Source organism: Bufo bufo, chromosome 4, assembly GCF_905171765.1.
Source record: "Bufo bufo chromosome 4, aBufBuf1.1, whole genome shotgun sequence".
NCBI classification, from domain to species: Eukaryota; Metazoa; Chordata; class Amphibia; order Anura; family Bufonidae; genus Bufo; species Bufo bufo.
This window is the reverse complement of record NC_053392.1, coordinates 605,522,540-605,535,585: the sequence shown is the minus strand read 5'-3', so window position 1 is coordinate 605,535,585 and position 13,046 is coordinate 605,522,540. Positions and strand designations below refer to the sequence as shown.

The following is a 13,046-nucleotide window of genomic DNA, read 5'->3' as shown; positions in this document are numbered from 1 at the left end:
ATAAACCGTTAAAGTTGTGAAGTGCTGATTTGTAAAAAAGGGCCTGGTCACTAGGGGGGTATAAACCTGTGGTCCTTAAGGGGTTAAGGAGGTTTCCAGGATCAGGCATTGATAGCCTATAAAACCAATATCAGATCAAAGGGTCTTGAAGTGAATGGGCTGAAGCTCTAGTACTCGGCACAGCATAAAACCAGGTCAAGTTTGATATTTCATACTAGGTGTGATCAAGGTCCTTCTGTACCCAGTGATACATAAATGTAACAAAGTAACTTAATTAAAATACATTTTTATTAGCAAAATAAATAAAATGACAAAAGCTTCAGTTTGAGGCTGCAGATCCAGGGAGGGGACGGGTGGAAGGTCCTAAGGACACAATGTTCTTCACAGCAGACTCCACCTCCCGCCTGGTGATGGGTCTTCTGTGGTTATATATGGACAGCCTGGCAGCTTCAGATGCTATGGACACCAACAGCTCAGATTCTTTGGCCAAACAGATGTCCCGCCCCTGAGGTCCCTGTAAAGAACAAATTGTTTATCAGAACAAGGATAGAAAAGCAGAGGCCATTTCTAGATGGCATCACCCACCCTGCACATTTGACTGGTGCAACTTAGCATGCCCAGGAAGCTTTAAAGGGGAGGTGAAGAGATAAGTGGATTCCAAGCACTCCTGGTACCACTTGCCCAAGAATCTGACCGGGTTCAGACGAGTCCCTGGTGGGCCCCCTAGACAGCAGACTGCACTTTATACTGTAGATATGCAGAGCACAGCATCCCAAACCAGGTTGATTATGTAACCAGTTACCCAGTTTACAGATGCATCAGTTGACTGAGAACTTACAGGTAAACAGCTAGGATAGCCTGTAATGTCTTTCATCAGGGACCTGCCCTCTAGAAGTCAATGCAGAGACCTCTTGTAAAGCCCTGCCACAATGTGACAATATTTGCATTTATACAGTTGTCTCCCAGAATGATTTTTACTGGTTGGTCCTAGGCCCCCATCCGACTACACAAACCCCATTGATGGCATAGCAGTGAGGGTAGACACATGTGGAAGATGCAGCCAAGAAGCACACCAAGCAGTTCACATTGCATTACGGTTTCAATTTGAAACCACTGATTTGCAGTAAATCCCACTGTTGGTTTTGCACCGTGGCTGCCACACGTGTTCACGACCACGCCAAGCTTTCTAGATCCCCTATGTTGAGGACCAGCTGGAAAACTAAGATTCAGTGCTCAACTAACCCAAGTGCCACATATACAACGTTTGGACACGGTGCCAATACTACATCATGTTATTGAACGGGGCACTTTTCAAACCACACCTCTTTCGGGTACGTTAAGATTTCAGCACCAAAATCCATGTCCCACGTTCGCAGTGTAATCCATGTGGTTCTTATCTGAAGTCAGCATCAAGTGGCATCTCTTGACTCAACCCATGAGGAAGCCACAGCCAGATAGCTGCATCGAGTGGGTTCAGCCTTGGATTTCTGCTGCAGATTTCCAGGAAAATAAGTCTGACTTAATGTGCATTTTTTGGTTGTGTGATCCCGCCCCCCCCCCCCCCCCAACGGTGCGAGGAGCCTCAGGTCACCTCTTACCAAACCTCCTCCAGCCAAAGAGCTTAGAAAGTCACTGCCTTTGAACTGTGAGAACGGCCTGTGAGACTGGGATACTTGGATTAGAGTCATTACTGGCAGTTAACAAGTCACAGCAGATCCGTCCTCTACAGATCACTTCTGCATGAAAGCTGCCAAGTAATGCCAGGACCCAAGAGAAATAACTGCTCCTCCAGGAAAGGTGCAGGGACTGGAGGTTATGGGGGCCAGATTGGCAGAAACAGAAGCCTCATTGCCCACCATTCCCTGCTGACCTCTGATTTTAGGGAGTTGCTCTTGGACCATCTCACACCTACCTGTTTTAAAACCTTGTAGATGAATCTGGAGTAGTTCTTGGACTTTGTGCGGCTTTTCTTCCCGGCAGATCTCTGGCTGCCAGCTTCCATTTTGTTCACAGCGTTGGAGGAGCACTTCATTCTGGATTGTTCAAGGAGCCTGATAAGGAGAATAAAGAACATGATGCCAAGGACATACCAGGCAGGGGAGCGACACCAACTAAGTGTCCTGCAGAATGACTACCAAACGCTGAAAACCTCCCAATACTGGGCAGAACGTCCTGACGAGAGGTCACCCAGCATGTCCCCTATACATGACCAGCTCTGCACAATGCATTACCAACGGTCACATGCAGGGGGAGCCACAGTATAGTAGTGCGCTTGAGCCCAAGAAATGGGGTCAACACTACAGTGCATTTAAATGGTCAGCACTTCAATACATTTTTGCAGTTAGTACAGACTAACTTTTTAAGGCAACTTTCACACTTGCGTTATTTTTCAGTATCGATATCCGGCAGAGGGTCTCCATACCAGAAAAACATTTCCATTTAATCCTCATGCATTCTGAATGAAGAGAGTTTAGGATGAATCAGGAGGTCTTGCTTTCCATTTTGTGACAGGACACAAGAGACCACTGCAGTTGTGTCCAGTCACAACAGAACAAACAGATCCATCACTGAAAACAATGCAAGTCAATGGTAAAAAATAAAATCCTAAAAAAATAAAAAATAAAAAGTAAACTCCCAGCAATGCTGTTCCTTAGCGCTAGTGTGAAGCTATCCTAATGTAGGTTATAGACAAATGCCTCTCCAGCATCTCACTCCAGGCAGAATGTAATCAACCCTTCCGTGAGCGGACCGTCATCTACTCTCACTACTATGTAGTTTTGGAGGGTGGTGCGGCATTTTTCTCCAAGATGATGATTGATGTAGTGATAGCGACCATTTAAAGGGTCCTTCCCACCATAACCTCCCATTCACAGGATGAGTAATAAGCATCTGATCGGAGGGGTCCAGCTACTGGGACACATGCAGGTTCTGACCAGGTTTGTGAAACCAAAATCAGGCGCTGATCATAAAAGAGAAGGACAGAGGGTAGGTTTTTTTTATTGGACTCCAGGTTCTGGATACAAGAACTGCATAAAAACCTGAATGTGTGAATACAACATGGAGGAGAAGTTAGTCTGCAGTCTGTTACTAAACTCTACAGTAAGTTTATCACCTCTTTAAACCCATGTTTTTTCTTCTAGAAGCCACTGCAGTTCAGCTTTCAAAAAGTTGCAGAGAAGTTTTGAGTGAAACCCATCACAGCAAACATGTTAAGTCCAGGAGTGGGAACAAAGGGCAAAAGTGAGAATTTTTTTGAAAAAGAAATACAAAAAGCTTTACCACAAACCCCCCACCCCCAGTGTCCTGTACACAAGCACTAACGGCTTCATACACTCAACCAACAGTCCAGGGTTGTCCCAATTTAGCAGAGACTAGACTGGCAGATTTGTCTTATCCTGACCTACAAATTATATAATCCCCACCCAGAATTGCGTTCCTGAAGAGGCAATAAGGGGGTCTGACAATGGGACCCCCACTGCCCCATGTCCTCCATAGTGATCTTTGAGCACACAGTCACCTCCACTATTGACCAGCAGAAGCAATTTGTGAGAAGACCAGAAATCTGCCAGATTATCAAACATTCCAGACCATCAGACAGAATCCATGCAACTCAACACCAGCCTATAGGAACCCCAATGACTATACTAACACCATCACCACCCTCACTCCAACACAACTTACCTGATAACCAACCTCACAGTACTGCTGCCGACCAGAGCGCCGTGCTGGGTGTTATATAGCGGGGAGTCATGTGCCTCCAATAAACCAATCACCGGGGGCCGCTCCCTGCAGACCATTACTCAATTAGCTCCATCCGCTTCTGTCACTGCAAACCTATCACACAACGGGGGAGATTTAGGGCTCATTCACACAACGTAGGCCATCCGTGCCCTTATTGTGGACCGCAAACAACGGTTGACTTGAATGGGTCTGCAATCTGCAAGATATGACACGGTGTGTGGAGCGGAGGCACGGATTGAAAGCCCCACGAAGTCAACGAGTCCGCAGCGAAACAATACAGGATTCACGCGGCCCGTGCCAGTGCACTGCGTAAAGCAGCACGGACAGCCAACGTTCATGTGAATGAGCCCTTATAGAAACCTGGCTCAGTTGCCCGGAGCAACCAATCAACTAAGGGCAGTTTTACATCCCAGCGCAAAGAGTGGCCTAAAATACCGGTCTTTGTAAATGACCCCCACAGTGTGTTTAGCGCCTGATGTTTTTTAATGCAGTTTTTGTAAGGCTACTTTCACATCTGCGTTTTTGCTGGATCCGGCAGGGATCTGCAAAAACGCTTCTGTCTAGATAATACAACCGTGGGGTTTCGTCCCGTATTTCCGTTCCGCAAAAAGATAAACATGTCCTATCTTTTTGCGGAACGGCCGGATCTCGGGTCCGCTGCGGCTGCCCCACGGACTGTGCTCGTGCATTGCAGCTCGCATTTTGCGGGCCGCAGCACGACCACGGGGCGCACACGCCCGTGTGAAAGAGGCCTAAACGGTACCCTGCCTACCACATAAAGTTAATTATTGCTTCTCCCTAATATAAGGAGTCACCTCTGCAGCCATTTCCGTCTGAGATCCCGCATGCAGTACTTTTGTTTCCGTCTAAAAAAACGGATCTCAGACGGAAATGGCTCAAACGGATGACAACTGATGCAACAGGATCTTTAAACGGATCCATTGAAATCCTATGCATAAGGGCGGGTTCACATCAGCGTTATGGATTCCATTTTTGTTTTCTGTTATAGCGGAAAATACCAGAATCCGTAAGTCAAAACGGAAGCTTTTAAAAGGCATTCCGTTTTGCTTTCCGTCATAATAGAAGTGTATAGGAATCATAACGGATCCGTCCGGTTTCCGTTATGCAGAAGGTAAAAAAAGTCCTGTCGACAGGAAACCGGACGGATCCGTTCTGCTGCCCATAGACTTGTATTATGAAAGATCAAAACGGAATGCCTCCTAAAGGCTTCCGTTTTGACTTCCGTCTTATGGATTACGTTATTTTCCGCTATAACCATGTTATAACGGAAAACAAAAACGGAATCCATAACGCTGATGTGAACAAGCCCTTACATCGGTTTTCTGTCCGTCATGGGAAGGCGACCAAATGGAATGCATTCTGGTGACTCCGTTCTGTTCAGTTCAGTTTTGTCCCCATTGATAATGAATAAGATCTGACGGATCTCAATACCGGAAAGAAAAAACGCAGATGTGAACGTCGTGTGGTGTGTTTTTTTTTAGTTTAAAGTATGTGCCCACTTCCTCTGAAGAACATTATAAGAAAATGGATTGGTTAAAAAAATGCATTAAAAGGGGTATTCCGGTTATATAGCGTTAGCGTTATATATTACCATTAGATCGGTGGGTCTCTCGCCGTCCCCGCCCTCCGGCAAGCATCACGATCGTAGCCCCACCCAACCCACGTGACCAGCGTTCCTACGCCGGCTCATTTAAAACACTGACAGTGCGCGCCCTTTTCTGTGAATCGATCGCAACAGACGCCCCACGTGCTGGGATACGAGCGGCTCCATTGTGATCCACCAGGTTAGTTACCTTGCCTTGGCACATCCATGCAGGCCAGCACCTCTTCTCCCAAATGCCTACACCAGTAACTTATCTTCTTCATCCTGACCACATATTCAACCCTGTCCGCCACCCTTTGGGGCCCAAGCACAATTTGTTCATCCAATCTTTATCATTCATTCCCATCTCTTACCATACAACCCTTTGACCTATTGCTATGACCTCAGACACATAAATCTCCATACATACATATATACATCTTTATCCATAGTCACACTTAATCCTAATTTGATCTCCATCCCTCATCTCCAATTCTACCATGTGTTCCCCTTTCTCCCCAATTTTCCCTGCATTTCCCCTAAATTATGCAAGTATTGCCATATTGCTGTGACACTCAAACTTAACGTTCTCAGCAGTGATAAGCGCATATACCCATGCCAACGTCAAAGATGTCTTCAATGAATCCCTTGGAGACTATTGTACTTTTATCATTTTACCTTTTATGATGTCTCTATGTATGTGTATGTATATGTATATATATATATATATATATATATATATATATGTTTTTTAACATTAAATCCTCCCAGAGTGTGTGTGTGTGTGTGTATGTATGTGTATATATATATGTATTATATGTATTTTTTATATCCTCGATTTAACTTATTGACTTGAACACATATTTACGTATCTACTCTTTTATACATGTATATACATTTATATCCCCGCTACGACTTCCCAGATTTATTATCCATATTTATTTATCCTCACCGAAGTTCATGTATATGATTGATACACATTTTTTTCTGTAGACTTGACAAAGGGGTCATGCACCCCGAAACGCGTTGTCATCCTGAATAAACCAAATTGTTTTCTACCATTGGTTGTGGATTTGCGCCCGTTACTCTGTCCGTTTTTCTTGGACTTTCTTGGTCCACCAAACCCACAATTCCCATACTCACCCGTTCGGCGGTTCGGCACCGACCGAAGGGTGTTTGGACAAAGCCGGCGGCACCAACCAACCCTTACGAGCACTCAGCCTTAATTGTAGTTGCACCCAATTGGTGCAACTCTAACAGGTGAGCATATTACCTCCTATATGATAGGAGAAACAATCGTTTACATACTCACCCTATGAGCGCCTTCTCTTTTCTTTTTTGTCTACAACCACTGTCTCGCCGGTAGGAGGCAGGTTGGGCCTGTGTGCGCCCACTGCGTGTTTCAGAGATAGCCGAGCACAGCGAATTAAAAATTGCACGGGCATTTTTTAAAACTGAAAAAAAATAAAATATATATATATATGGGAAAAATAAAAAAAATAACGCTGGTCTTAGTTTCCCCCTCTGCGCTGCCATAAGATCCGCCTAATTTATGACAAGGCGCGTGCTTCCATCTTTGGCAGTCCGTGCGCCTAGAGTAAAAACTAGATTTAGTAGATTTTAGTTGATATTTGCGTATCTGTCCAGGCGCAAATGTAAGTAAATTTGCCAGAGCTAAAGTCCTAGCCCCGGCACAGCCCCCGACACGACCGCACCCCTATCACGTCCAACTGGTGTACACGGCGCAAAACCGACCATGGGCAGTGGCGTACCGCCAATATAGTCAGGGTACGCCACTGCTATGGAGCCCGTGGCACAGGGGGGCCCGGAGCGCACGGAAGGCCTCGCCCCTTGCAACTGCGCCACACATTGAGCCAATCAGCATTAGGAGTGTGCAAAGATGCTGATGGCCCAGCTGATTGGCGCACCCAGCGTGGAAGAAGTTAAAAGTGACTTGTGCTGCACGCCCGCCTCGCCAGTGTCGCCAGCCAAACCATCATCCCGCAGCCAGTCCGGACCTGTGCCACTGCCAGCCCGCCCACACAGTAAGACTGCCCCAGCCCCCAGTCACTATCTTTTCAACCCCAACCCAGATCATTAAACAAAAAATTCCTTTACTAATAACAGTCTCTCTTACTGGCACTGGCGTAATTAGAAATGACTGGGCCCCACAGGAAACTTTTGAACGGGCCCCACAGCAAATTTTTGAATGGGCCCCCCCAGTTGTCCAGCACCTCTGACTGGCAGAGACCCTTGACTTCTTCCCTAATACAGTCCAATTATCGTCCAATAGACAGTGTCAAAATATCATACTACAGTATACATATATTTCCTTCACTTGTCTATTGGACGATAATTGGACTGTATTAGGGAAGAAGTCAAGGGTCTCTGCCGGTCAGTGGTGCTGGACAACTGGGAGGGCCCATTCAAAAATTTGCTGTGGGGCCCGTTCAAAGATTTCCTGTGCGGCCCAGTCATTTCTAATTACGCCAGTGTCCCTGACGTTTTTGGTAGGTCATGTATACATTTCTTTATTTTCAAATGGGGGTGTGGCAGGGGAGGAGCCAGGGCAGAAGGTGGGATGGGCCAGACTAGGGGGCGGGGTTAGGGGGCCCAATTTAGATTCTTGCTATGGGGCCCAATGATTTCTATGTACGCTCCTGAATCCAAGTAAAGAGATCAGCAATGAGCAATGATTAAAGTTAAAGTAGTCACTGATTAGTTTATAAATATACTCCTGTGATCGACGTGGCCCTGTATATTCTAACCCCCCCCCTCACCATGGGAACGCCTGGGGGTTAGAATATACTATCGGATCTTCTGAGTTACTCAGTGGCCTGGCTGGAGCCTCCCCAACCACTGTGTCGGCCCGGCCCTGCGTGCACCCTGCTCCAGTCCTGACTCCTCCCCAGCCAGGCCCGAGCCGCGGACCACCCGCGCCCTGCCCACTACACTAGTCTAGTGTAGTGGGCGGGCGGTCCGCGGCTCGGGCCTGGCTGCCTGTGTGTAGTGTGTGTGTAAATAAAAAATAAATAAAAAATCAACAGAAGGCGGCCCGGACGTGATCAGTCACATGAGTGGGCGGAGTCAGGCTTCGGGCTGTGCTGGAGACTGTGTTGCTGCTCACATTTGGTCACACAGAGGGCGGTGTTTGGTAATAGACAGGCCAGGCCCCCAATTGGAGCTACACTGTATGTGAAGGGGCCTGGCCTGAAAAACTATTAAATAATTAGGAAACTTTGTGCCTCACACTGCTGGGCGTCGGGCCCCTTGTCAGCCTGGGCCCCGAAGCAGCTGCTTCCCCTGTAGTTACGCCACTGGTCACCCCCTGTCCCGGGTAATGGTGTCCTCCTTGTGGGGGTTATTGAAGTGGTCACCCTAGCAGAGGATCCCCTCACACACCAGGGCTTAGGTGCACCTGCTACTTCTGGACCTCCTAAAGTGACTCCCCTGGTAGTGTAATGACCCAGAGTGCCATTACCACTCCTTTTGACACCTTGCTACCATTTCCTATGTGCTAATACCTGTCATCCAATGTGTTTTATGTCATCTGAGAATAATATGAATATTTATCCCATGTAACTGTTGTGTTCATGTAATGTGCCTCGTTACCACAAGGTGGCAGCAAACATTTGGCAGTGCTAGTTGCAGGGAATGGACTGGCTTGTCCATTCTCTCTCTCCCTCTAGAGCAGCGGTTCTCAACCTAGGGGTCGCGACCCCTTTGGGGGTCGATCGGCCCTTTCCGGGGGGTCGCCTGAGGCTTCCTATTGTGGGTCCAGGCCCGTCGCTAACAGACAGGCAAAACAAGCAATTGCTTGGGGCCCCGAGCTGGTTGGGGCCCCGAGCTGGCCTGGGGCCAAGCAGAGCCAGTGCTTGTTTTGCGGCTGAGTAACTCAGAAGATCCGATGGTATATTCTAACCCCCAGGCGTTCCCATGGTGACGGGGACGCTTGCCTGGGGGTTAGAATATACCATCGGATCTGAGTTTTACGAGCTCAGTGAGATCATAAAAACTCAAATCCGATGGTATATTCTAACCCCCAGGCGTTCCCATGGTGACAGGGACGCTTGCCTGGGGATTAGAATATACAGGGCCACGCCACTCACAGCAGTATATTTCTAAACTAATCAGTAACTTCTTTAACTTTAATCATTGCTCATTGCTGAGCTCTTTACTTGGATTATAATTTATTTGGATATGGGATATCTTACTTTGTCTTAGCTCCGGTAATAGCAGGCAGTGCGGGGGGGCGGCGCTCACTCACTGACGTCACGCGCCTGCTCCTCCCACTAGGCGGAGCAGGCGCGTGACGTCAGTGAGTGAGAGCCACCCCCCCGCACTGCCTGCTATTACCGGAGCTAAGACAAAGTAAGATATCCCATATCCAAATAAATTATAATCCAAGTAAAGAGCTCAGCAATGAGCAATGATTAAAGTTAAAGTAGTTACTGATTAGTTTAGAAATATACTGCTGTGAGCGTCGGGGAGGGAGATCTGTGGATGGCACTGTAGGGGGATCTGTGGATGGCAGTGCCATCCACAGATCCGCCTACAGTGCCATCCACAGATCCCCCCTCCCCTAAACAGTGCCATCCACAGATCTCCCCCCTAAACAGTGCCATCCACAGATCCCCCCTAAAACAGTGCCATCCACAGATCCCCCCCTAAACAGTGCCATCCACAGATTCCCCCTCCCCTAAACAGTTCTATCATGACACTGTTTAGGGGAGGGGGGATCTGTGGATGACACTGTTTAGGGGGGATCTGTGGATGACACTGCTTAGGGGGGATCTGTGGATGGCACTGTTTAGGGGGGGGATCTGTGGATGGCACTGTTTAGGGGGGGATCTGTGGGTGGCACTGTTTAGGGGAGGGGGGATCTGTGGATGGCACTGTTTAGGGGAGGAGGGATCTGTGGATGGCACTGTTTAGGGGGGGAGATCTGTGGATGGCACTGTTTAGGGGAGGGGGATCTGTGGATGGCACTGTTTAGGGGGGATCTGTGGATGGCACTGTTTAGGGGGGATCTGTGGATGGCACTGTTTAGGGGGGGATCTGTGGATGTCTTTGTGATTAATTACTCTGCTTTAATTATGTTCAATTTGTAGCAATAAAAATACATCCTGCATATCAGATATTTACATTACAATTCATAACAGTAGCAAAATTAGTTATGACGTAGCAAGGAAAAAAATGTAATGGTCGGGGGTCACCACAACATGAGGAACTGTATTAAGGGGTCACGGCTTTAGAAAGGTTGAGAACCACTGCTCTAGAGGGAGAAGGAGAGGAGGAGTTTAGTGTTAGCGAGTGAGTGCCTAGTCTAGCCTCCTAAGGGAGAGGCTGTGTACAGGCCAGCAGAGCGCTGCCTGCAAAAGGACTTTATGGTTGCATGTCCCCTCCTGGGCTTGCATTGCCTACACCCAAGCTGAACCGAAGCTTGAGGTACTAAATACCAGGACAAGAGGTTCCTAGGATTACCTACAGTAAGAGACTACTACTACTGCTAACATAGCAGAGCTGAGAGAGCTACCCTGAGGATATAGCAGGAGGAGTTTGTTTGCAGAGAAAGTATTTACCTGCCATTTGTCCTGCTGAAACCTACTGGAAACCAAGATAAAGTCTGGAAACTGTATGGATTACCGTCTATGCCAATTAAAAGCAACTGTTCAACGTTTACCAAGCCTGGACTCAACTTTGTTCTACCCCATCCAAGTTCTTCATCCCCTTTTGCACTGCCTCGGACGACCATGTCTGGGATCCACCCTTATTCAGGTATGAGCACCGTGACAAAAGTGCTTCACAACATCTCCAGGGATATTGTGGCCTATTTAACACCACTCTGGCCTTCCTACACTGGGTACCAACACTACCATCTACAAAGGGGACTCCATGTCCTCGTTGCTTAACTGCAACTGGTGTCACGTTTACTTCCTCTATAAGAGGGACATATTTCATAGAAACCTCCCAAGTGGCAAGGGATACCTCAGGCGCTGGGCACGGCCGTGGGCGTTGCAGTAGCACTTTAATATTAAGGCCCCATGCACATGACCATATTTTTGCCCATATCTGATCTTCATTTTTTACAGATTGAATGCGGAGCCATTAATTTCTATAGGGGAGCAAAAGATGCGGCCAACACACGGAGGTCATCGGAAGCCATGTCCCTAATTATAGAACACGCCCTATTCCATACTGCGGACAAGAATAGGCATTTCTACAATGGGGCCCATGAATTGCTGAATGCACACGGAGCGTATCCGTATTTTGTGGATCCACAATTTGCGGACTGTAAAATGGGTACAGGAGGCCTGATACAAAGTTACTTATAAGCACTAGTATAAAAGCGGCAATTCTATAATAAGGCCACAAGGTGGCGACGTTTGCATTCATTATAATTTCCAGTGAATAATCAGTCAAGAACATACAGACAGGGTCTGGAGGCAACACGGTGACCGAAAGTCACAGGAAAAACCGTCACAAGCAAACTTGTGACCGCTGCAAGAGTTTCTGTAATGTCAAATTTTTTTTCCCCAATAGGAAATGACATTACATTGTGACTGCACTTTTATCATGATTTTATAGCAACGTTTAGTTGCAGTGTAGCCCCGGCCGAATGGGCTGCAATATGTTACCTTCAGAGAGAGATTCACCATATATTTGCCATTTTAACCCCCCCCCCCCCCCCAAAAAAAAAAGAATAATAAATCAATAATGGTGTGGATACAAAATGATGCAACAGTCCTATGCAGACCTATGTGTTTCCATGGTTACAGACTACAAACAAACCCTGTGTAGTCTGATCCTGCACCCAAGTGCTCAACTGCCAAGGCATGCCCAGAGTCCTAGTTTCGCAACCGCTGGGGGTGCCACAGGTTGGAGACCACTGATGTGCAGATAGTAGAAGATAAGCCAGATCTTTGTCGGAGCTGTATACACAAAACGGGACCCTTTATCATCAGGGCTGTTTGCAAGGACACGCTCAGCCTGCGGCCCTCCAGCTGTTGTAAAACCACAACTCCCACAATGCCCTGCTGTAGGCTGTTCGGGCATGCTGGGAGTTGTAGTTTTGCAACAGCTGGAGGGCCGCAGGTCCAAAACAATATACAAAATCCAGAATAATATGAGAATTAATTTTATTGCAGAATCAGGTCATAATTTTTATGTAGACTCGTTGGGATACAACTACCCAGTCGGTAAAATCCAAAAAGATTCCCGGCTGAGTCGTTTCATACAGTGGTCTCCCCCTCTAATGGGGGGGACTGACCCGTTCTACACCTTGGGCTACAAATGATGTAGTGTCTCCCAGGGTGCACCTAGCCTGAGGCAAAAACTGAAACGGCGCCCCCTCCCCAATGCCAATTTCTTAACCTAACCCCTTTGCCACGATGAAAGCGCTCATTGCCCATGGCCCTTCCGCTGCCCCCCTCTTGCCCCTACAGGGTGCCGCCTGAGGCGATCGCCTCACCTGGCCTCATTGGTAGTGCGGCTCCTGGTGTCTCCTTTATGAACCAAATTCTCACCATCAATGGCATGGTGGGAAAGTAGTTTTATTGCTGACGTTAACCCCTTCAAAGATGGTGTGAGGTGGTATGGTCGCTACATAGATGACCTGCTATTGATCTGGTCGGGGGTGATGTGGCGGCCATACCATTTCTGGGTGAATACTTCAATAATAACCCATTCAATTTTAAATTCA

General features: G+C 47.4%; 1 protein-coding gene across 1 annotated transcript; it reads right to left on the bottom strand.

Annotated features, from left to right (window-relative positions):
• Positions 1 to 319: 319 nt before the first annotated feature.
• On the bottom strand, positions 320 to 3,812 carry LOC120999356 (histone H2B type 1-L-like). Its single transcript, XM_040430225.1, has 3 exons — positions 3,682 to 3,812; positions 1,913 to 2,051; positions 320 to 514 (listed from the first exon to the last, which is right to left on the bottom strand). Exons 1-3 carry the CDS (start codon positions 3,795 to 3,797, stop codon positions 320 to 322), a joined length of 450 nt encoding a protein of 149 aa, XP_040286159.1. The 5' UTR covers positions 3,798 to 3,812.
• Between the last annotated feature and the right edge of the window lie 9,234 nt (positions 3,813 to 13,046).